The sequence below is a fragment of the Rhamphochromis sp. 'chilingali' genome (assembly GCF_963969265.1).
Source record: "Rhamphochromis sp. 'chilingali' genome assembly, chromosome: 18".
Taxonomy (NCBI): Eukaryota; Metazoa; Chordata; class Actinopteri; order Cichliformes; family Cichlidae; genus Rhamphochromis; species Rhamphochromis sp. 'chilingali'.
Window position 1 is genome coordinate 15,024,145 of NC_137945.1, and position 25,978 is coordinate 15,050,122.

The 25,978-nt window shown below is 40.9% G+C and overlaps 1 protein-coding gene across 2 annotated transcripts in view; it reads left to right on the forward strand.

Annotated features, from left to right (window-relative positions):
* The window catches only part of LOC308385707 (disks large-associated protein 1-like), a 95,379-nt gene that overhangs the window by 53,839 nt on the left and 15,562 nt on the right, over positions 1-25,978 (forward strand). For both annotated transcript variants that reach the window (XM_080864821.1, XM_080864822.1), the window contains exons 5-6: positions 6,449-6,626; positions 8,845-9,100. In XM_080864821.1, the coding sequence (XP_080720947.1) occupies positions 6,449-6,626; positions 8,845-9,100 (434 nt within the window). The remainder of the gene's footprint in view (positions 1-6,448; positions 6,627-8,844; positions 9,101-25,978) is intronic.

Consider the following 25,978-nt stretch of genomic DNA (forward strand, 5'->3'; position numbering starts at 1 on the left):
CTGTCCTGGGTTTGCGCCCTAATAGACTAATCATTTTTCCCCTGTTTGTAACTTTAGATCTAACTCTGTATTATAAATGAGCATATGCTACTGAATAAAATGTGTTAAGTGTGCCGAAAGCCTGGAGTCACTCTGCACAGTGTCAGTGAAGCAGATTGGAGAGATGAAGGGAATGAGAGTGAAAGAGAAAAGTCAACAAACAACTGAGATGGAGGCAGTCAGTGTTAGTCAGCGTACTCCCAGCAGCAGTTTGGCTTATGTGTAAGTTCCTGGCTCTTGGTGATCACAGATTAATTACCTTTTCTGTGTTTACAACAATAAAGACATGCCTCTATTTTCATAGCTGGCATACAAATACACAAACACACTGAACTGAGAGCGACTGAGCCCTGATTTAAAATCCACAATGCCAGCTCACCTACTGAAATCTCTTTAAAGAAGCAAGCGCTGTGTTCTTCAGAAATGCATTGAGTTGAGAACATCATCAGCTATTTCTCTCTCCCTTTCTTTTGAAGCAATTCTTTTCGAATGATCTGAGGTTAAAAGCTGAGCTTCATTATTTGAAGAGTTTCAAGCTGTTGTTTCTTGTTATATAGGGCATTCTCTGCTCTGCAATCTATTTTTTCACAGCATAAAGTATTCAGCAGTAACAGAGTCCATCAAGATTTTTATTTATTTATATTTTATCTAGTCCACACTGTCAAGCCCAATGGCAGAACTTAATCTCTTTGCAAACAAGTGGAACATTCAATTTTTGGAACTTCAAATTGATTGAAATTGTTTTCATTTTAATTTCATACCACTTTTGTACTTTTTGGCCAGCATTCCTATAATATTAAAACACTGTGCTAATGTTCATGGTAAGGAAGCATGGTGGGAGGTCATCAATTACATTTTGCTGTCCAACCCTTCTTGGCATAATTGTGAACACGCATACACAGATTTGCTCTGCAGTGTGGGAGTTTTATCTGACACTTTAGTGTAGTCGCTTTAATTTTTCCTCCAAGTGCAGTGGTGTAGGTTATCTGTTGGCTTATTTACAACCTGTCTGATTGTCTCTGACAGCTCGTGTTTTTTGCTTCCCCAGCTCCACTGTAGCAATGTCATCCTGTTTCCTGTTACTTCTGGGAGTACCAGTTATCGTAATATCACAGAATTAAGGACCGAAAACGTAAAAACCTGAGTTCTAATATACCAGAAATTGCCTTTTTAATCCATTGTTCTGTTGTGTACAGTCAGTCAGTGAGTCTAAGGTTGTACATATCATTTCATCATTAAAAAATAAATCTAATATTGACAGGTTTTTAAATTAGAATAATGTGACCGCAGATGAACAGTAAATCACGTTACACATTATTCATTATTTAATCAAAACGAAACCAATATATGGTCCTGTGGAAAACTAAGTGCACCTCAATTGCTTGTAGTCTTTAGCAGCAATAACTTGGAGTAACTTGAGGTAATGACTTTCTGCGTGACTATCAGTCTCTTCTATTATTCTAACGTTGCTTCACTTCATGGAGCTTTGTGGATTTACAATTGGATTTAGCACTTAAAATCCCATCACAATATTTCAGTTAGAGGCCTAAACTTTGAATATTTTCTTTTTCTGCCATTCTGTTGTAGATTTGCTGATGTGCTTCTGATCATTGTCCTGTTGCATAATGCATTTTTGGCCAAGCTTTAGCTGTTGGACAGCTGTCGGCCTCACCTTTTATATAGTTGATATTTTGGATTTTGGTATCCAAAGATATTTGTGGTCAGCGCAGTTGGTGCACATTCCTGTGGCTTTAAATCAATCCCAAATCATCACCTACTCTACCACCGCTCTTCATAGCTGCTATGAGTTGTTCGTGCTGAGATGCTGTGAGCATTATGGCTTAACATCTTTTGGTCTTGTCTGCCCAAATAACATTGTACCCAACATTTTGTTGTTAGTTAAGATGTAAATGTAAGCTAGTCTGCCTTGTTTTTTTTTCTGGTAACCCTTCCAAACAAGCCACACTTGTTCAGTCTTTTTCCAATTGTACTGTCGCCCTAACTTTAACATTTAACATGCTAACTGAGGCCTGTAGCGTCTGAGTTTTTTTTTTTAGTTTCTCTGTACTTTGCACGGCCTGAGCTCTCGGTGAATTTCCACTCCTCAGAAGATTGGTAACTGTCTTGAATCTTTCTCACTGTAGAATAATGGACTTTAAATTGTTTGGAAATGGCCTTATAACCCTTTCCAGACTGATGGGCAGCAACTATTGCTTCTGTAAGCTCATCACTGATGTCTTGCCTCCTTGACAGTGTGCTAACACACCTGAATGCCCCAGACAAGCTGCCAAAACCTGTGCTTTTATGGAGGTGCTCACACTTGCCTACAATCAGTTAAAGTGCATTTGATTAGCAACATGTGGCTGATGCTTTCCCTCTTAATTCCAATAGGAGTGTGCTTGGCTTTTCACACACTTTTTCTGCATTATCACTTTAGTTTTTATGAAATAAATAATGAAAGGATGTAATTGCTGTTGCTGTTTTTTGATGGTGTCCTTTCTTTATACCACCACACTGTATAACAACACATGATCTGACCGTTGGAGATATCTTACGTCATACTGCACTGAAACAGTTAAAGAACTGAGGACAGTCTGATGGCGCTGCACGAGGCTGTGACTGATTAGCTGTGTAATATACAGAGATGAGAAGAACACCAGTGGGTGCTCCGTCATTGTTACTGGTTTCACACACACACACACACACACACACACACACACACACACACACACACACACACACACACACACCCTTACGTAAGTGCAAGTGGCACAGCTTGGGGCCTACTAATGACTTGAATTTGGCCCCGGGAACGCCATCATCATCTGATGGAACCCGATGGAACAAACCAAACTGCAGTGCTGCACATTGGAGATAGAGAATGAGGCGGGAGCAGCTGACATCTTGTTTTCACATGGTGCTTTTGGGAGCTGGCACAAGTCTGTTACACTCCGCAATGATTTAATAATCAGCCTTGTTGTTCCATATGTTTTCGAGCTCATTCTGTGGCCATTGTGTCCTTGACTAGCTGGGAATTGCTCCTAAGAAGTTGTGAAATTTGCTAATTCTCGTCCAATTGCAACCTCCTCCTTTATTAAAACACAAGGCATGCAGATAAAGAGTGTATATGAATGGTTGGGATTATTTCTGACAGACAACAACAAGCTCAGGAGAAATTACATCCTTTCTTGTTTCGCTCAGTCACAAACTCCAAGCTTTCTTTTTGCCATAAACATTTATTTGTGGCCTAGATTTTATCATGTTTACTGTGTGTCTCTAAGACACACCCTTCCATCCCTCCAACCACCGTGTTTAGGCTCTTTATTTAGATATACTAAGAGGGGAAAGCAAGGGAAGGATGAAAGCGGAGAAGGTAAAAGCAGTTAGACTAAGAAATCTTGTCACGCGGAGAGGCAGGGGGAACTGGTTGAGGAAAAAAAACATTTGAAGCAAAATGCAAAAAAAGACATGATTTGAAGATGAAAAACAGAAAAGAAGAATTATGTAGAATTATGAGAAAAGAACGAGAAATGTGGAGGTAATCGGCAGACGACAGACAGATTCCTGATGTAATGTCTTCATTTATGTCACTTGTTTCATAGTGGAACAGCTTGCAATATGCTAAACTCCCCCCAATCCTTAACTGGTCCTGATTACTGGCTGGGTCTGCAATTTAAGTGGCCACAATAGACATCATTGGTTCTATAATCAGCCCCACAGGGAAATCAAGAGGAGATGTGGATAGAAAAATGATGTGGGTAGATTCTTCCTTGACTTGATTCCTCTGTGAATCACCCACAGCCAAAGACACAAGGTGGCTGATATGAATGAGTCACACCAGTTTCGCTTTCTTGGTTTTAGAATATGTACCGTTTCAATTCTATAATGAAGTGAACCATTGCAGTACTGTAGGCAGTGCTGCATGGGGAAGTATAGTTATAGGTACAGTGGAACATAGACAGGAGTACAAACTTTATATTTACTCTGTGTAACATTTATTGAATTGTTTTGTCACATTTTAATTAATTGAATTACACAGACTGGTCTGAAATTTTGGGAAAGAGATCAAAATTAAAGGCCTGAAAAGTCTCTTCAGAAGCAACAGAGGTTGTGTATGTTGGTGTTGAAGGTTAAATTGCCTGACTGTAACATGGGAGATTGTTTTTCTCCTGTAAACTACAGGCTATGATCTTTTAACCATTGCCAAAGTTTAGACTTTTCCTTTTCCTTAAAAATATCTAAAATTAATCAAATAACCACCATAATGCTTGATTAGGAAACTGATTGATTTGAAAGTTGGAGTTCTGATAGTAGTGGCAGTATCAGGTGTTCATGTGGAGTGCATGGGTTGTTTAATTTGATAGTTATTCGAATATCTCCGATGTTGTGCCTGGAATCTGCCTGCTTTCTGGTCACGGCTCCTAATGCATCTGTTACCACTGGAAACACTTTGGACTTACACATCTGCTCCAGTTGTTTTTTTCAGTCCCTGGTACTTGTTGCTGTCTGCTGGGATTAGCACATCTATCACAACTCTGGTCTTCTGCTCCTTGGAAACCACCACTATGCTGATTTAACAGCTACTGCTTGTCTGTACCACAGGACTTTAGCTCTGTTGTTCTCAACCACCTTTCGTGGCATCTCCCATCAGGGCTTGGGGATTCCTAGTCCATGTGTATATTTTCCTGTACACTATCCCAGCCTCTTGGTTGGGCCTGTTAGTCTATGCTGTCCCAGCTTGGCTCTTAGATCCTGCTACTATGAGTTGGATAGTCTCTTGGGTGCTTTTATACACTCTGCAACTTGGATTCTGTCAGTTTCAGTAGACTCCTGCTTCTATGGACCTGGTGCTCAAGGCTTGTGCTGTTTTTTTAACCTGGCCTTTTGTAGCTATTGGAAGGATTTCTTTATGTCAGCCAGTTCCTCTATCTGTCGATGGTACATCCCAAGGATGGACTTGGTTGTCCGTGATAGTTGCTGTTTAATTGACTCTGTCTATGAGTTCTCTGTTCGGTTCTGAGATCACCCATTACCACTATATGTTACTCCCAGGCATGATATAGTTTGTTTGAGTTTGTTTTCTCAATCAAACTCATTTAGCTTTAATAATACTTAAGATATAATAAAACATGACATTTGGCTCAAAAAACTATTTGGTGATTCAGATACACCAGATTCCTCTTTTCCTGTCATCTGGTGGAAAAAATGATTTTCCTTAAAAATACAGTGGAACTATTAGAAAACATTGATGGAAGACCTCAAAATGATCAATTGTGTTGATCAAACAAAGCAGCAGCATGACTAACTCATGAATTTTTCTGTGTCTGTGGAGTATCTTCTAGTATATTATTCTCAATATTAAAGAGCCAGGAGGACGGTCAGGCTAAATGGAGACATGTTTTAAAATTAATAACTGTCCATTCGGCACACTTATTCTTATCTCAGTAGTTTATCTGTTCTTCCACTTCACCTCACCTTTCCAATCTTCCATCCAAGAATGAGTAATCTAGTTTGCTTTGCTGTGGTAACCGCGCACTATTTTAAGGCAGAAATGCATAATTAAAGCTGACCTGACATGAAGGCAGAGACTAAGAGTTGTATAAGCAAAGTACCTATATGCGGATGGTCTTATATGTGTGTGGAATAAGAGAGGCTACAAAAAGACGTGGCTCTCACCGTTAATTTGAGAATTTATATATAATCTGTGATGTATTCTTTCCTCACTTGGTTTAGTAGACCGCCATGTTCCTCAAGAATGAAGTGAGTCTGCTTTTTAGGTTTTATTTGCTGTGATTAATTCGTTCTTTAACTTGCATCCAATTGCTATTTAACCTAAACAGCAAGCACCCTTTTTTGCGGGTACGCAAATGCACACGTGCACATAGACGTGAAGCATGCTAAGCAATCAGGCTGAAAGCAGGTGACAATTAATGAGACATCTATTCATACCTTTCATACAGGATGTGTATCAAATATATTTCTGTGTTTTTATGTCACAGTCTCTAAATTAAGTATACCTCACAGGCATACAGAAACAGACGTTCATATCTCTATATACAAGAGTTCTCATGATTAAGCGTTTTAGAAAGTGCTTACAAGGAGCTTCAAGGACAAACTATCTAAGCTACTGTGAGCGGTTCTCAACAGAACTACGCTGTTTGATTAGATAATGGTGTGTCCTGAAGCAATTGTGGATTGATCCATATCTTTCGGTTCACACACTTCCAAGTACTTGAAATTGCCTTCTCTTGCATTCTTTTCATCGCCCCCTCTTTACCTCTGCTCTTTTTCTGCCTTTATCATCCTTGGTTTTTCACCTTTTTACTAATCTCTTGCTTTTCCTGTTTTTACTTTTTTTTGTTTGTTTTTTACCCCTTCCTTTTTTCTTTCTTTCCCTCCCTTATGGCAGGATTTCCACAGAGCACTCACCCAAACTGCAGATCCGGAGTCACAGCTATCTGCGGGCGGTGAGTGAGGTTTCCATCAATAGGAGTCTGGACAGCTTGGACCCAGCAGGGCTGCTGGCTTCGCCTAAATTCCGCTCCCGAAACGAGAGCTACATGAGAGCAATGAGCACCATCAGCCAGGTTGGTGGCACTCTGGCTCCCATGCCTGTTTTTTGTTAGCCTCTACGGCCCTCGTACCTCTACTGTTACATCCGATAAGGCTGTGCAGTGGGAGGAAATCCCATCGGTAGCCATTCTAAGACCTAAATTAGCAATCAGGTCACCATCCGGCAAATTATGAAAAAAATATAAAAAAAAACCCAATCTCCTAATTAGTGTGTACGTGTGCATGCTGTTTTCTGGAGCTCAGATGATACCGATATTTTCAGATTGGCTAATTAAACAGGAGGGGATGCAGACCTCCCTCAGTTCCCTCTTTTGCCATAATACGCTCTTTCTGCATCAGCATATTTTGCGAACCAAAATGACAAGCTTAAGCTGTTCTACGTTATTGAACATACTGAAGAATTGGCCAGGAAACAAGACACACACTAGCCTGGTGGAGGTCTGTTAATGTATTGCCAGCTACAAAATAAGATGTTAGTCATTTGGGATTTTGAGCAGTGCTTGATACATTGCATTATTTGTAATGACAGGGGAACTTAGTTTATCTTTTTGCCTGGGGTAATGGGAATATGTACTCCCCTCTAAAGCCCAGGGGCAACAGTTTGCCTCACCATCTGAATGATGGACCCCTGAGACATCCCTTCAAGTCCTGGCATGGAGCAGGCCAAGAAGAGAATGTCACACTGGACCTGGCATCAACAAAAAGAATAAAGGTGCTGCTTAGGTTCTCTATTTCACTGTTTGCATCTAGTGTCAGCTGGTGTCAATAGACTGACTCAAGGTCCACAAACCTTCCTGATTCCCAACTCTACAAATGTGCACTTACACCTCTGACTCTACACTCTGCTTACCAAGTCCTGCTTCTTTCATTTGTGTCACTCCCTGTGAAGATATCCTGGGAACTATCCTATTATCTGCCCTCACATAACCCAGTCTGTCCCACACACCCATCTTGCAAGTCTGTCGCAAGTTTTCTGAGTTGTGTTTGCTTTAGAGCCTGTTTTGAAGCTGCACTAGCTAATGATGTAGGTGTAATTAGATGTCCTTGAGTCACATTTCAAATCCCAGTAGTCTTAGCTTTGACACTTCCCATTCTCACCTTTAATAACACGCGTAGTATTTCACTGTGTTGTATGGCCCTTTGAAGTTTTATCCTACAGGGATTCTTCCCCCTCTGCACCCCTTGGATAGTCTTTTATTTTTCTCCAATGTATTTCTATTTTAAGTGGGCTATATGTAAATTCCTATAAATGGCTTAAAGCTTCATAAGACGGCGTGGAGGTAAAAGCAGTGACAAAAATGAATTGCTGTACTCTGCACTGACATGGAAATTCTGTGATTTGATGTGCTAAAAAAAAGCTTGAATAGTGTATGATGCATTACCAAAAGGCACAGAGTTGTAGAACATAATTCACTGCAAGCAAATATTTCGATGGCTGGATTTCAGTCAAAAGATTTGAAAGATGTTTTGTTAAAAGTACTTTTGCGGTTTTTATTATTTCTCCTTGGCAGAGATGCATTTATACAAAACAAAAATATTTTTTTTCTCTTTTCTTTTGACCAAATGTGGTGAATCTGCCTGCCATAAATTATGGGGCGATCGTGGCTCAAGAGTTGGGAGTTCGCCTTGTAATCGGAAGTTTGCCGGTTCGAGCCCCGGCTTGGACAGTCTCAGTCGTTGTGTCCTTGGGCAAGACACTTCACCCGTTGCCTACTGGTGGTGGTCAGAGGGCCCGGTGGCGCCAGTGTCCGGCAGCCTCGCCTCTGTCAGTGCTCCCCAGGGTGGCTGTGGCTACAATGTAGCTTGCCATCACCTGTGTGTGAATGTGTGTGTGAATGGGTGGATGACTGGATATGTAAAGCGCTTTGGGGTCCTTAGGGACTAGTAAAGCGCTATATAAATACAGGCCATTTACCATTTACCATGGGTAACGCTGAAACCCCAATGTTATGTTGCAGCACCCAATTTGCACTTTAACTGTGTTTGTATATAAAACTCCTGCCTGGTGAAGCTTTGAGCAGTAGAGTAGTACAGTAACAACAATTCTTGCAGCACTAAAAGATGTTTCTCTGGCTTTTGCTTCTGTAACATATTGTCCATTCACCTTTCTCTTACACTGTGCTGGTACGCACCTGTGCATTGTTATTTTTCAAGGTGTTCTCTTTTTCCTCTGTGTGGATGTTTGTGTGCACATACTGTATGTATGTCTGTCTGTTTTCCCCTCCTCCACAGGTGAGCGAGGTGGAGGTGAATGGGCAGATCGAGGCGGTGTGTGAGTCAGTGTTCAGTGAGATGGAGTCACAAGCAGTGGATGCCCTAGACCTGCCCATGCCTGGGTGTTTCCGTATGCGGAGCCACAGCTACGTGCGTGCCATCGAGAAAGGCTGCTCACAGGAAGAGGAAGAGGGGAGCGTCACAGCGGGAAGCAGGAGGACCAACTCACCCCCACGCACCACCACCACTGTTAGAACCATCCAGAGCAGCACAGGTGGGTGGGAACATGTGCTTAAAGCATGCATACTCATGTGCTGATGACTGAGTGAACATACATAACCTATTATAAATTCATATGAGTTTAGAAAGTATATTTTATGGATGCACTCTGATTTCTGAAAGAATATCTTAATACTGCACTTTACTTGCTTACTTCACTGGAATGTTTATCCATAAACATGCAATACACACATGATTGATGGTCATCAAGTCAAATCTTCTCCTTTCTTTCCCTCTTCTGCAGAAACCCAGTCTTGGTTATTTCCATAAAAAAGAGCTGACTCGGTTAGCCAGCTGCAGACTAGTTTCACTTTGCAAACACAGACCCTCTATATTATTATCCATCTGACCCAGTTTTCTTCTCTGGTACAATAAGATGAATGCCGGACTGTTTTTTTTCTCGCATAAGAGCTTATTTGAGCTGTAAAGCTCACTGACTGCTGGATCTTATTTTAGCCCTCTTGTGTGCCTCATGGTCTGGAGTGCTTAGTTTTCCAGCATTACTGCATGCAGTATTGATGCTGAGTGGTGCTGGCATCCAGCACTGGGTGCTTCTATGCTTCCCGCTGCAAATCCAAACGTCATTCCCTTACACGGTGCACGTTGAGTCACCATAGCCTGACGCACATTGGTGTTCGCTTTCATTATTATTTAATTATGCCAATTAAAAGACAGCCTCTCCCCAAACCAGGTTGACAAAGGTTACAGCCAGCTAATTAAACACATTAACTGCAAATTGGAAGAATTGCAAAACTTGTTCAGTGAATTAAAAGGGCTTACTACTGACTCTGAGCAAACATTTATTTAAGGCTCTTTAAAAACTGCTCCAACTGACGTCTTTGCAGACTATCATTTCCTGCTCCAGTTAGTGAAATTAGACAAAATATGAATTTGCACCCCACTGTTTCTATCATTATATATCAAAGAAGAGGCCAAGTTAGGAATGCAATTAAAGGCAATGGAGGATTCATTTGATTGTTCTGTTGTTTGGTAGTACTTATTGATCTATAAAACGGAGAGAGTGATAAGAGGAAGACATTCAAAGCTCCCTCCTCGGAGGAAGGAAGAGATAATGAAGATCATCTATCAGGTGAAGTGTTGTAGGGACTAAAATGGGGTTTTCATCCTAGACAGCTGCTACACGTGGTACAGGAAGTCTCTATTTCTCTGGCTGTCTCACACATGGCTTGCAGGGCTCGCTCTTGATCTGTAACACAAAGGCAACACCTTTAAACATTTGTCAGGTGACTGGTGACTAAGCAGAGATTTCTTTGCTGTAGCACATATTTTAGAAGCGGTTGCCTCATAGCTGTTGACATTTTAATGAACATCCTTGTGATGCCTTAGTTGGACAGATGATGGACAGATATTTTATTTTTTGGAATTTCAAAGATGAGATAATAGCCCGGTGTATGGTACTGATGAGGCAACATAACACAACTCCTTCCAGTTGACGGCAATATTCTGTCTCGGGTTTGTGTCGTACTTTGTCGACCTCTTGTTACCCTTGACCCTAATTTCCCACCGACCTCCTGGTATCTCAAAATCAGTTGCAACTAAGATTTAAGCACACAACATGGGACATTAGAACAGTGATATATTACAAGGTGATGTGGAAAGCATTTAACTGTGATTGGTACTAAAGGTAGGGGATTGCTTCAGATTACTGTCACAACTATACTACTGTACACTTCGTCACCTCAGATTTTCACCACAAATTCATCAGTCACTGTAATTAATTATCTCAACCTCTCCTTTATCTCCCACTGGGGCGAGACCGCGATTAAGAGTAAAAGAAGAGATGGAGACTGGAGAGAGGAGAGAGGAGGGAAAAGTCTCTATGTGTCTGCATTTTGAATGGATGACTTTTTTAATGTGATCATCTGGTTAAAGTTAGGTAGGAGTTGTTCTCCTAATGCAGTGTGTAAAGTACAGGGATGGCAGATGGTTTCGAACCACTGAAACAACACCCTCCACATCTTAACACTCCTTAAAAACCCGATAATCAGATTTTACAGAGGCTACGAAGATTTCTGTTTTTGTTCCCAACTATTGAAGGATATTATAAATTTCTTTCTAACTGCTGTTTTTGGAAATGAACTGGAAATCTCAACATTTTAGTCATTTCAGTAAATTACTGGCAAATAAGCACAGGGGGGGATATGGTGCTGTTTGGGATTAGAAATAATCAAAAGGCTAGAATGTGTTTCAGCCGTCAAAGGCAGCATGTGCGGTAGCTGTAAACATTGCCTCCTGTCCATATTAATGTAGGTAACATGTGCACATAATGGGGATTTGCTGTAAAATTATTGTAGGCTAGCATTTTACAGCACTCAGTACTCAAAGTACCCTTTACCCACGGGAAAATACAGCAAACAATATGCATTTTATAATTTCATATTCATAACAGACATTTGACATTTGCAGTCTCTCGCTCTCTCTCTCAGCTCTCACATAGTAGGCTATAAAGAACATATAACTGTCGGCACGGTGACATCCTCCTAAGCAAACATTCACAGCTTTTACAGTTTAGTTTATTTCTGTTGTTTCACGATGTGAACACACGCACATTAATACATTTCACAGGAAATCGTCTGGGAGCCCAAAGCGAGAAATGAAGACGTTGTTGTGGTGAATATTGCATGATGTTTCTGAAGGCTGGTTCAAGCACCGGTTCCAGAAAAACAGCCCGCACTTATGGTTTTCAGCTCCCACTTGTCCCCACGGCAAAAAGCCAAAATATCACACACACACGCACAGACACACAGCAGGCAAGAGACCTATCAGCTTCCGCTCATGCTTCTCTCCGGTTTGCCCACTGCACTGCTCCAGCCCATTATTATTGATGATCTTTTTAATCCCGAGGAAGGAGACCGAAGTAAAGGGTCATCCTTTGATCTCTTCTCTTTGAACGTGAAGTAGCTGTGGCTGCTGTTGCCTGCGTCCGTGCCCGCTTAAACTGGCACATACACGCACACACACGTTAACCTGCAAACTCACTAACGCAGACATACTGCTATTGCCTCGAACAGACACGTTGGCCAAGACATCAGGTCCTTTGGATCGGTTTAACAAAATCTGGAGCAGATCCTCTTTCTAAAGCTTCGGAAAATCCATAGCAATCGGTTAATGTGAGGATTTTACTGCCTTTAAGCCCTGGCTCCTTCACCCCCACGTCATCTCCAGTTAACATATTCATCACCTCCTCACCCCTGCTTTGTCTTGTCCTCCCTTGCCTTCTTGCTCAACAGCTCGAGCCGCTTCCTTTATACCAGCGAAGCTAGGTGTGTGGGAGAATCAACCTGTTGTGGCACTTCTTCAGGAAGAATAAATGACCTTGTATTAGAAACCGTATACATGCATATCTTAAGTCTGGGAATTTTGCCATAGCTTCTTATAGTTTCTCTTTCTCTCCCCCTTGTTTCCCATGCTTGCTGACCTACTGTCATTTATCCAACCTCACATTTCCCAGCGTCTATTTTTCAGAGGTGCCAAAGGATTTGGTTTAAAAAAAAAGAAAAGAAAAAGGTATTCACGCCCTAGCTTCATGTAATCAGTTATAGGACAATATTTGATTTAATGGCTGTGAATTTTTTACAGCCCCTACCAGAGGCATTGTGCTGAATAAAGCATTCCTTAAGGCATGCTTGTGTTCCATATTGCCAATGGTCTTGCAAACACTCAAGGGAAAACAACCTCTTTGTTTAGTTCTCTTATGCAGCTTCTAGCATACTTTTTCTATCTGCTTGCACTGCACAAGAGCAATTAAAAAAAATTAATACTAATAAAATACTTGTCATAAATAACTGTCGTTTAGATTGGCCGCTTTTGTTAAAAAATGTTTTAGTGTAAGTAAAAGACAAAAGAATAATTAAACATGCAAATTAATATAAAGGTTTAGTTGCTAAACCTTTATATTAAGAACGGCTGAGTTGCTTTATGTGCTGCATTTAAAAAAAAAGGAAAACATAAACTGAGAAAGGATTAAGAATTTTCTCATTTGATTAGGTTTGTTCTTAATTACTTCTCTACCACTTTCTAACGACCTTTGCACACTAAATGTGGTCTTGCTGGGAGTAAGTGTAGGCTAACTTCTTGTAACCAGATCAAATATCTAATAGATTCTGCTAAGAAAACCTCTGTAAATTTGGTATTTGCACCAAAAGTCAATAGGGGATCTCATAAAAAGCACAGTATAAATGACAGGGAATCTTATTTCCTGTAAGAAAAGGTTTAATGCTTGAGGAAATATGCTTATTGGTTTTATTTTTATTTTTTTAATCTTATTAATAAGCATAGCTTAATTAAAAACATAATTTTTGCATCAGTAGTAAATATTTGTAATTTCCAAATATCTAATACCAATGGGTATGAGGGATTTCTGGGAGATTAGAATATAATAACATCTGCGCTCTTACTGTAGTGGCAGTTAATCACAGTAGGAGTTAGTGGAAAGGTGTCACCAGAGGCAATGACAGAAACCTTGTTGGTTTTGGTATTTCCTATTAGTTACAGACAGCAGCATTTTCCCACATTTGGTTTTCTATGTTTAAAAACACTCAACATACTGGTCTGAGTGTGGAACACTAAACTTACTGCGATGTTTTCGGGCTTTGCTCTGTTGAAATCACTAGCCCTGCATGTGTATTCCAAACTCTGCCTTACAGTAGAGAACTGCAGGCTGAGATAAATCCTGTACAACACTGCCCCCAGGGGCTCAGTGAAACACAGCACCACACCTCTGCTCTTTCTTCCTTCAGAAGCTCCGTGAGTGGGCGGATGAAAAACTACAAGACAGCTTGACCCAATTAAAAACAATCACTGGCTTTTTTCCAGGAGCTCTGTTCTGGGAGAGCTTGTGCGAATAAATATCTCTAGATGTGCTAAATATATATGGCTGGGATACAGACCGCTGAAGTCTGGCCGAATCAAGATCAAGCCAAGCATTGGGCCAGATTTCCCCTCACACCTCCACCAGCCCACGCAAATATCCCAGAGCAAGGCACAATTTTGTGTGTCATATGTCAGGGTGACTCATATGCTATAAAAGGGAAGAAAAATGCCACTTTAGGCTCTCTCTCTGTGTCCTCCTATGTTTTGCTTTTTCTCTCTCTCAAGGTGCGTTTAAGGAGGAGTACAGGTGAAAGGCCTTTGTGGCAGCATTAAGTTTGACAGATCCATCAGTCGCATGAATAATGACCACAGAGTAGGTTTTCTCAGCTTCAGGCTGCGGTAGTCAGTTACTGTAGATTTGGCCATCTGCTTGCCGGTTGTGTCCGTTGATGAGTGATGAGATCAGAGCAAGGTCAGGACTGAAAATGTAGGGCAATCAACTTATTTTTTATTGTGTCGTTGCCATGTATTCTGACTGGTGGCCAATTCTGCAAGTTCATTTTCAATATAAAATGAAAGGGATTAGATACAGACAGATGTTGGGGAGAAAAAAAGATTGTATTTTATATAATCTGCATACAAGAAGATTAAAACTTCAACAATCCCACAACCCCCATAGGAACTGTGTGCAATAACAAAGGCTAACCCTCCAATAAAATTGCTGCCACTTGGGTTTAGGAACAGCTTAGTGCAAAGGGACACTTTCTTATTATTAAACCACAAGGTGGCAGTCATCACACTGAGTTTATGAATCACATCCTCTGTTTGGCTATTTTTGTGCTTTCAAGTTTTCACATTAAAGGAACTCCAGTTGTATATGTAGGGATGTCAGTGGTGTTGCTTTCAAATTTGGTTGTCAAAAGAAGTTCTCAACTTTTGGCACACCATCTCACCTGAGGATAGCTAGAATGGGAAGACTTCTAATTGGCTTCCAGTAGGAGCATGACTATATTGTCTGGCTATTGTACATATTCTAAGTATTTCCACATTTTAAGGGATCTCCTGTGGTTTAGGGATTAAATCTCCAAACATATGACTATTTTAAAAAGAAGAAAAAAGGGAAGTGTAACTGGATAAAAGATAACTGTTTTAAAAAATGCAACAGTTGTTTTCTGAAGGCCTTTCAATGTTTTTATTTGGACATGGGCTGATTTTTCACTCATTTTTGGTTTATTCCTCGTACCTGACCATTTTCAGAGGAATGCTTTATGTGTGTTTGTATGCTATGCCCTTAACACTGAACTATGAACCATTTAAGCATAAAATAGGCAACTAACTCAAGGGCTGAATCAGTGCTGTGTGTGCACATAACAGACAACCCATTTTAAACTGTATATCTAGGACGTTTGTTACTAGTAGCCCGTCACAGTAACACAGTTTGACAGATTTAAAATAGTTTGGGGTTTGTTTTTTTTTTGCTTTTTTAAGGGGTAGGGTGAGCTATTAGTCAGACGCGTGGCATATCTTGGCATGGTATGCAGTGCGTCCTTAGAAATTTTGAGGGAAGTGGAGAAGTGGAGAACAAAAGAAGAATAGGCAGGTCTAAAAACGAATTAGAAACCCAGTGGTGGGGGCAGGATGCATCAAAAATGTGACAGAGGACCTGACAGATGCATCTGGCCCTTCAGTTTATGCAGCTACTGTCTCAAAAGCGTCTGATTGGCAATGGCTTAATTTTTCAGCATGGCAGTGATCCAAACACAGTGCCAAGGCAGTAAAAGCATACCTGAATAGAAAAACAGACAATGGGACGCTATCAGTCACAGGGACATCGACATTACTGAAGTAGTGTGGGGTTTGAATGTCCTTCAAGAAGCCTGGAGAACTATTCCTGAAAACTACTTAAAGAGATGAGAAGAAAGCTTGCCTAAGAGAGTTCAGACTGTGTTGAAGAACAAAAGTGGTCACACCAAACATTGGCTTTAAAGCAAATTGGAATTGTACAAACTCTTTTTTGCCTCATGTTGTACTTTCTTTAAGTTAGTAAAACTATATCCAGTTTTCCTAGCAAAATATAAAAAGATGAGTGGCTCGATACTTTATGCACAGTTGTCGTACAGATAAGTTATGCGACATATGTACAAGTTAAAAATGAAGCAACAGTGGTGCCAATTTAGGATTTAAAACGCGATACGTATTTGAATATCTCAGTAAATCCCTGAGCAACAGGGGCATTTATGAAGAGAGAGGGGGGATTTTTATTAGCGTACAGTTTTCACTGTGACCGTACGCGGGACTGTCCCACCCTTGAATGACTTATTAAGTTTGCTTGCACGGGGCGGAGGGGGCGAAATCAAGGCGCGTCTACATCCTGACAGAAGATCCAATATCGTCAGAGTGAAAGAGGAAAACCGGGAGAGAAGATTAATCTCAGCACAGTTCTGCCGATTGACCCTTCACATGCCGTTACTTCAGTGTTTGTACAGCGCGCTGGTGGCCATGTGTGACTACTGGATACACCTTTGTGAGTACAAACTGTTGTTGTGTTTGCCTGTGGTTTGCGAGCGAGGTGAGACCGAAGGCGAGCTGCTGCAAGAAGCGGGGAAGATGAGCGATGGCACCTTCAAAATAAAAGCATGTGCAGCGAAATGTGAACCCGTAACGCGCTGAAATTGTGTTAGACTATTTGAATAATTCGGATAAAGATATTTAAAGGGTCGAAGTGGTGTCCACAGTAGAAATAATGCACGTAAAACCTACCGGTCACATACAGGAAGTTATACTTTTTCATTTTAAAGTGCGTCAGTGGCGTTTTACTGTGAAGGTCCAGAGCGGAAATTTTATTGTGACACTCTTTACACTGAGATCATCCGTGCCCATCCCGTTCTTTCTGCTTATTCATGCTTCTAATGAAATGACTTAAAAAACAAACAAACAATAAAATATAACGATGACCAAAGTGCTTCATTTAATGTTAATGGAGAATAAAATTAAGTGATGCAATTTTAATAATAATTTTAAGAAAGTACATTCTTACCTTCCGTGGTATTTTTAAACCTTATAAAATCAACTGAAATCTAAAAGTTTTAACAGTTTCTGCTGAGTCATCTGTGTAAAATGCTGTTAAATTAACTTTCAGGCCCTCTGCAGCTACTTTCCCTCCAAACTGAACTCCATTTGAACATCTCCCCTGTGAGATTAGCCACGAGTTACATGCCTTCAGCCTCCGCTCATAAAAACCCAGAAATGTTGATCGTGTTCCAGCTCCTGGTTTATTTTGGTATATGTCTGATTGGGCTGGGTGGGGGGCTGGGAACAGGTGTGGCCTGAATGGCGCAGAGTAAGCCCTGGCACAGCATCACAACACAGTCATCTGCAAGGTCTAGTTATTTAGGTCAGACCAGGGGCGATTCTAAGTTCACATTTTTAGGGGGGGCTCAACTCCCGATCTTAATGAGATGCATGCAGTGCTTTGTAGTTAATATTAATGGAACATGCTGTTTGCAAATGTAATCAGCCCTTTTCACATTTGCAAACCTCAATTCAATTGGATACACATTAAAATGTATCCCTCAAAGGCAACCTAATTAGTTATGACCTATTGTAGTGTCTTTCAGTAAATCAGAGTGAAAATCAGAAATTTCAATATAATGCACTGGTTTTAGGGTGGAGCCTTTAGCTATAAAACTCAAGGCAAAGTCCCAGTCGATAAAGAAGTTTAATAAGTGTTTGTTGTAGAAACATGCACAACATTATATCTCGATCACATAGAGGCAGTTCACCAAATCATCAAGCACTTAAAGTAGCATTATTCAGTACAGACATAGGAAAATCAACCTGCCACTCCACAGACATGTACACGAAGCAAACTGGTAATAGAGTTGTTTTATATTAAAGTTCATGAATTCATACAAAGCCTCCCTTTATTATGCAGTCTCAGCACAGAGTGTCATGTACCCCTATTTCACAAGTGGAGAATAGATTTGTAGTCCATCACATCAGTGTAGTGGCATTCTTTTAACTTGTTGTCACCTGGATCTGGAGCTGTGCTGTAAACAAACACAGAAGCCTAATTCTACCAGAACAGGAACAAACATTTTTAACACCAGCTCCTGGGCTAGGACACCGCAATGTCACTGCATCATCACAACAGCTTGAACTTTGGCTATATTTCAGTTAAAGCGTGTTTTGAATCTGCATCACTGATTTGTGGCATGAGATTATCTCTGCATCCTTTTTCTGACGCAGCAACAAAAGTTATTATTAGGCTATTAATGACAAACCTGCATCAGAAGCAGCAAAACCTCTGTGTGAGCACACTGTAATATCATGATATCAACAACACTGGACATAAAGTCTGTTTGCACTCAGTTTTTAATAGACATGTTAGGAAAATATAATAAATGAAGATAATCCCAGAAAATAACACTAAAATACGCTGTTATTACTTCTATTAATATAGTTATTTTTAGGGGTGCTCAGGAGTTCATGACAGACTTCTGTGCGTGCAAGTGAGCATCCAGAGGGCATAGGAGAACCATGCTGAGCCCCACAGTGAGGAATATCACTGGTGCTACTTACCAGTCCAAGGCCTCGGAGGATAGATGGAGGGCTGCTAAGTCCCCACTGCTTGACAGATGAGCAGTCTGTGGCCCCATGTTTCTTTCCAACCATCTGTGTTTGAGTGAGTCATGCACAGGGTTGCCAGCTATGCTGCCTGCCTGCTCACCTACCATCTTTCACCGTTCTATTTTCAGATGGGGCTCAGTGTCCCTCCTGAGCACAACATGCTCTGGACACATGCACATGTACATTACACACATGGCTCCAGTGATTCAACTAGGCCATGGTCATGTGAGATTATGTTGCTATCATGTAAGTGAAAGAGGGCATCCTGAATATAAGCTAATGAGAATTCTCCTGCTGACATATTATAATCAATAAAGGCCTTCATCACAGGAACACCAGATTATCAGGTCATAAATAACTCAAGAGTTAGTAAAGGCTAATATTTATTTATATATTAAGCTTGGATGTGACAGTTATTCTGCCACTTTAGTTTTAATCAACACCTCTGCTACACTCTTCTTGATTTTATTTCTTATCTCAAATATTGCTTTTTTCTCTCATTCTGTACGGTTTGTGCAAACTTTACCCAAAGGGATCATTTCTATCCATCAGTTTTATTCAGTCAATTGTTCCAAGTCTTCAGCAGTAACTCAAAATTTGCCCAGAAAACTATTTTCTCTTGGGAAATGTTTCACCACTATAAGTTTTTAAATGGCAGTTCTTCAAATGTTTTGCCATTCAAACTGATGCAGTGTGATACAAGTTTATTGTTCCCATAAATTAAGTGAACTTTAAACAGCAGAGTTACAGGATAATGCTTCTCTTCCACATTTTCTTGTTTTTATCAGCTCCTCTACAGCTCACTGTAATACCATGTGTTTTATGCTGGATATCTCTTGGAGAATAGGCACAATACTTTATTGCTTCAAGCTGTATGTTCAAAGCTGCTGCTGCAGATTTGTTGGTTGCACATCCATGATGGGAATCTCCCATTAAAGATTAAGATGAGCTTCGAGGTTTGACGTGTTGTGTGTTTAGAGATGCTCTTCTGCATTCCTTGGTTGTTTGAGTTATTGTTACCTTCCTATCAGCTTGAAGCAGTCTGTCCATTCTCCTCTGACATAAACAAGACCACTCTGTAAATCGTCTGGCACCAGCAACCATGCCACAATCTAAATCCCTTAAATTACCTTTCTGTCCCATTCTGACTCTCAGTTTGAACTTAAGCAGTTTTTGTTGAGCATGTCTACAAGCCTGAGTTGCTGCTATGTGATTCGCTGATTAGAAATTTTTGTTAATGAACAGTTGAACAGGTGTACCTAACAAAGTGGCCAGTGAGTCTCTTGTTCTATTTTATGAGTTTGGGAGAGTTAGGAGTGGTTTAGTGTATTGGATACAAAGCTGCCTCAGGTGTGTGCATCTGTGTGACTAACAGATTCAGTCACGCTTTCTTTTTTTCTCTCTATCTCCTTTTTTACCTTTCAATTCAGTCCTCAGAGAAGCTATTATTAGTCCGCACTGAGTTTGGGTTAGAGACTTAATGAGGGGTTGCATGATGAATGTGTACACTCAAGGAAAATTAAAAAGTAGAAGCTATGACCTCACTAAATATTTACTGAGTCATTCACCTGCAGCATTTGTTTAGTAGAGCAACTGACATGTCTTTGGATGCGATGTGCCAGAATTAACCTTCACTTTTAGGTGTTCTTGCTGAGGTTTTCTTAACTCGCTTTCAACTTTTCCCCTTTCATCAGCCTGCTGATTCCTCAGCACTGTGGTTAAAGTTAATTCCAGATTTCTGGTAATCCACTCGAAGAGCTGAAATGAGACTAAAGAACAAAGATAAAGAGGTCAGGTGAAAATGTTGTTAATTAAAACAGCTAAGCACTAAGCCATGAAGCTCTATTGGAGCTCTGCAGAGCTGCATGTTTTCACCCATGTTTTATCATTTAAAAAAAATCTCCAATTATTTGGAAAAAGTTGAAAATGCTGCACAAGATAATTTTTACTCTGGTATCTGCTATTTACAACTCTTTGCGTTACAGAAGATGTTTATACCTCTCTGATTTATGATGCAGTATTTAATAATGAATGTGTATTAGTTAGTGAAGCAGGCTTTTTGGTGCCTTTTTGAACATCAGCATTCAAAACTATGTTTTTTTTCTTATTACTCACATTATTCCAGTTTCAAATAAACAGGAAAAAAACTGCAACTCATCTTCTGTATCTTTGAACTGGAACATTAAACAAGTAAAGTCAAAGTCTTGCACACCATCTACTTTCAAGATTTAGTAAAATTATGTCTCGCAAATGGCAAATTTTTAAAAACTGTGAACTTTCTACCATGACTTAGCTTTTTATAGAAATAAACAAAATATATGAGCACATGGCAAGATATTTTGCATAAAACAGGCTAATACGTTTATGCTAATTATTTTAATGTAATTTCTCTGAAATGTAATTTATATATGAAGCTGATATGTAGATGATATTAAATAAAAATTGATTTTTGTTTATTTTTATCTTACTTGTAAACAGAAAAACAACACAGGGCAGTGTTTCTAATGAAATGATCATTCTTTCAGTCCTAGCTGGTCACCACTAGAGGGAGCTGAATTCCTACTCATAGAATAATTCCTTTTGGTGTTTTACCACAACAGTAGGTTGTGTATGTGAGGCAAGTCATAAGTTCTCCTCTCAGATTACTATCAGATATTATTTTTGGTGGAGTTTCTGCCTCATCAATGCTACCGGTGTGTTTTTCTGTGTGTGTAACATACACAGGGACTGGGAGAGAGGAATTAGTCATCAATAAGAGTTGCTGTACCCCTGAGTGATGACTGACATTCATGCTATCCTTGATGTATATATGCCTCCAAGACACTGACATCAAACAGTGTTTGCTGAGGACGCTGTACAGGAATGCACCTTTGAGCTCCATCAATCCTCCGAACCATTCCTGTTCCTCGGTAACGCACAAACACATATAGTATTCTCTGAATCCTGCTCTGGCTGTTAATTATAGGGATAGATAAAGCCCTGTGTTAGCAACCTACGCCTCTGTATGTGAACTACACCTGTGTGTCAGTGGATCAAAGGTGCCATCCTCTAAGGTGGAATTATTATTCAAAGAGGGATGTAAATTAAACAGTACTCTGGTGTCATCTGTCTCTGATTCTCTCTTCTGCACTCTCTCTCTCTCTCTCTCACACACACGCACACACACACACACCTGCATAATGCTGTCATTCTACTTGCTTTGATGGTTCGAGTAGGTGTGTTTGACAGGAAACAAGGGCTGGGTCAAGGCATGTAGTGACACACTAGCACAGGCGCAGCACACATGTGGAATAAAAAGGAGAAAGACGCCATTCTCAGTTGCGGTTGGCAGCTGTAACTCGATGGGGTTTTTTTTGAGCATCGGGGTGTGTGTACGCATGCGACGGTGTCAAAGTGTTTGTGTGTGGCTTCTCCATTTGCAGCTGCAGGATCAAGCCCAAACTGGGAGCTCAATGTGGGTAAACTGTGATTTGGCTATCTCTCTTCCTGGAGAAGATAAATCCTAGCCATGCTGGTGTGTCAGCCGCTCAGTAATTACTTCATCCTGTCACGACTGTCTGAGAATGCAAGCCAGTGGGAACTTGCACTGTCGCTCTTTCACTGACTTGAGTGGAAAACACTGAGCATCTCTTTCACAGTGACAGCTTAAGAGTGTTAGTCACAAGATAAATAAATCCAGAGGAATTAAATTTAGTTCAAAAGTTTTACATCTGTGGATCTGCTTTTCTAGCTTTTCCAGCTCTGTTTTAAATGTATCATCGATGTGCTGGACCGTATACCTTCCTTCCTAATTTTTTATCCATCAGATGTCTAAAAGAAAATTCAATTTGAAGGAAATCCGGCTCTTGTGATCCTGATGTAGCAAAGTAAAGACATGCAATATGAAATCTTTCACTAGATGTCATCATAGTTTCACCTGCTTTGAAGTGTTTTGCCAGTTCAATTTGGCAATCTGGACCAACTTATAAGTGTTGTCCCATATAATGCACAACCTAAGGTCTGATGCAATGTGATCGTAAGTAACCTTTGATTAAAAGTTGGATCTGCAGGCCCTTTGCTATAACAAAGCATCAATCAGGTTTAATTATTATGTGTTTCCATGACCTGAATCATCAGTGATTTCCTGCCTCGACATGCTCTGGGGCAGAATAAAAGTGAATAGGATAAATCTGCAGGACTTAAAGCTTTTTAGGTGGCTGCTGGGTGTCTATATTTACTTACGACTTAATTGGTCCCTGCTTGTTACGGCTTGGAATGCTTTGATTATAGCCGTTTAAGGAGGAAGAGTGGTGCTTTTGACACAGGAAACACAAGCAAAGAGAATGTCATTCATTCCTCTCGTCCTGCCATTGGTTTGGAACAAAGTTAAGCGAGCGGGGGAAAATGAGAAAAGGGCGCGGGGAGGAGTTGACAGGGCTACTGCAAACACAAAGAATGGCTGCGGCAATGCACCCCTGCTGTCTCCACTCTGCAGAAAGTGCACATACAACAGTTTCCTGTTAATGTGAGGAATTCACTATTTTACTTTGAGGATTACTTAAAAAGAGTAAACCGCTCATTTGTTGTGTTAGATCAGGTGGATAGGGGCTCCACTGTCAGGTAGGGACTATCCCACTCCCCATTTTTGCTCTTCCTGTCTGTGTTTTGGCATCAGGGGCAAAGGAAAAGCAAAGCCCTGAAAGGATTTCCTTAGTGTTGACTATGGATGATCCTCGTGGCTCCTGAATGCTAAAGCTGGGCAGGGCAGGGCCTGCAAACTTAAACCCCTCAGGGAATGAAAACATAAGAGGGAGTGGGATATATAGTTAAATCTCTTCCAAAGGAGATGGGAGTTTTTTTGAAGAGCAGAAAAACATGTTGTTGTTTTTTTGCCATATTATCTTTACAGAATGTTGAAAGGTTTTACTTTATTTGACAGCAAAATTATGTGGTTGAGAGTTCTTGTTGTTTTCACTGTTCTGGAGAGGGGAGAGAATATGTTGGAGTAAGTCAGAGGAAGAGTGCATGGCTGTAAGTGGGTGGTTTGGGCTGTGCAGTGTGGGAGGCCAGGCCCCAGTGCAAATTAAAGACTTCTCTGTGAAAGTCCCAGACTCAGCTACAGTAATGTGTGCGTGTGTGTGTGCAAGCGGCCGGCGGGGAAGACACCCAGCCCTCCTTTTTTTTTCTTTTTTTTTTTACCAGTCATTAAAAATAAGCCGCAACTCACCGCTGGTGCATACTGAGAGACAGCAAGCGGGAGAGAAAGAATGCATCTCCTCTTTCTCCTCCCTTTCTTAAAGCTTTGCTGCTTCACTAACCAAGTAAAACAGAGAGGAAAGAGGAGGGGGGAGGCTGTGTCGAAGGGGACTGATTTGACTCAGATTTTTGAGACACATGCTCAGGACCCTCCCCCTTGTATAAAAAAAAAAAAAAAGTAGCAGGAGTTTTTTTTCCAGGAGGGAAGAGAGAGAAAGAGATGAATGGGAAAAGGAATGCAGGAGACAAACGGGTGCTCTCAGCAGGAGAGTGGGAATGCTGGAGAGACCATTGTTCCTCCCCCATAAGATTCAGCAGGGAGTGCATGTAAACACACAGGAAGAAGGGAGAGAGGGGTGTGAAAAGTCACACCTGAGAGAGACACCCAGAGCTCTGTATCATCTTCATAGGTTTTCATATTTGTCCTGATTCATGCTCGTTGCATTCACATTCCTTTTGAGCACACACGGATGCCTATAGCGGCAATCTCATCTTTCGTTCTGCCCCCCCGACCCCGTCAACAGGATGTATAGGGTCAGAAGGTCAGGAATGAAAACCACAAAAGACTGCACTAGTGTTGCCTGGTTCTTGTTCCAAATCCCCCCTTTAGCCTCTCTTGTACCTCCTGCCTTCCTTTTTCCTTCGTTTTCCCCTTCCTCTCTCTTAACTTTCCATCTACCCCCACCAGTTTCTCCTCTCATATAGGAGAAACAGAAGGCCAAACGTTTGGTTTTTTTGGGCCCAGATGGCTTTAGTGTGCCTCTGGCAGTGGATTAGGCCGCCAGTGTCTCCTTTCCCCTCCATGTGCAAGTGGTCAGGACAAAGAACGTCAAAGAGGGGGAAAGGGGGAAGGAATGCGAGGAGAAAAACCCCAGTGCTGTGAAACAACACCCGACACTGATGTTTCATGGCATTCCTGGAAGAGTAAACTCAAACGCTTGTAAAAACAGCAAGCCAGCTTTCCTTTTACTTTTTGTGCCCGGTCATTTTATGAATCAAGTTTTGACTTTCTTTTTTTTTTTTTTTTTTTTTTGGGGGGGACTTTTAGTGTAACTCCACAGGAAGCTTGTAGCATGCCTTTTCTTGTTGGAGGAAAGAAGAAGTGAACTTTTGACCACATTCTGCTGCATTTATATGTAAATAACAACTGCAGCAAGCAGTGATCCTTCATGTAATGACATGACATCGGTATTGTGTTTCAGGCCCCGAAGCTGATGCCTCTGTGCACGCAAGCGTGCGTGCGTGCATGCGTGCATGTGTGTTTGCGTATCAGCCTCTTGTGTTTTTGTCGCCTTTGTGTTTGCTGTTTATGCCCAGTGAGCATTATTCCCAAGGCTTGTGGTTCTATTTTTCTGTGCTTGGCTGTAATTCCACAGGCTTTCAGTTCTAGAGGACAGTCATGTTTTATCTGAACTGTATTCAGCACTTGGAGACAGTGTGGTGGCAACACTGGTGTGTTGCATGTATTTTTAGTTTAAAAGCCACTGGCCTAAGTGGCTTGTGTTATCCACTTAGCAAGACAAAAAGACCACATCAAGGCTTCTCTCTTCTTCTTTAAAAAGAATTGAACAAGTGTCATATTCTGAGACACTGCTCAATCGCAAATATAACTTCACGTAATGACTTATCTGATTTCCCCCTCAGCTACATGATTCTGTTTTTCGGTATGCTAGACTTGTTACAGTTGCCCATGCTGTCATTGCCAGCACATCTGATGTGTCACCGCGCACACTGAGCTAGTCTGCTCTTAAAGTATCAGTCACTCTGTGAGCAATGCTGTGGGAAATGAGTGCAGTGAAAGCATGCGTGAGATGTGTGGGTGTGCTAGTTTTAGTGTTTGAGCTAATACTCAGGTTTACAAAGCTGCTGGAATGTACAGTAAGTGAAGTAAACGGCATGGCACACTTTGTCCCATCTCACTTCCCTTTCTGTTATTTTATCTTTATCTCTCTCTCACGCTTTTCTAATTCTCCCCCTTATGTTGAGTGACTATATGCTTGCTTTCAGCCCCTGCAGGCAGGTCTTTTGGACAGAAAGAAAAGGCTGATGTATTTCTTCGTGTGTCTGTTGGCTCGTCAGGCCGAGGAGAAGGGGAGAACAAAAAATATGGCCTGGAGCCATCACAGGGCAGGTCTAACAAGAAAGCCCCTTGATTTAAAACAACAAAAATGTGGGC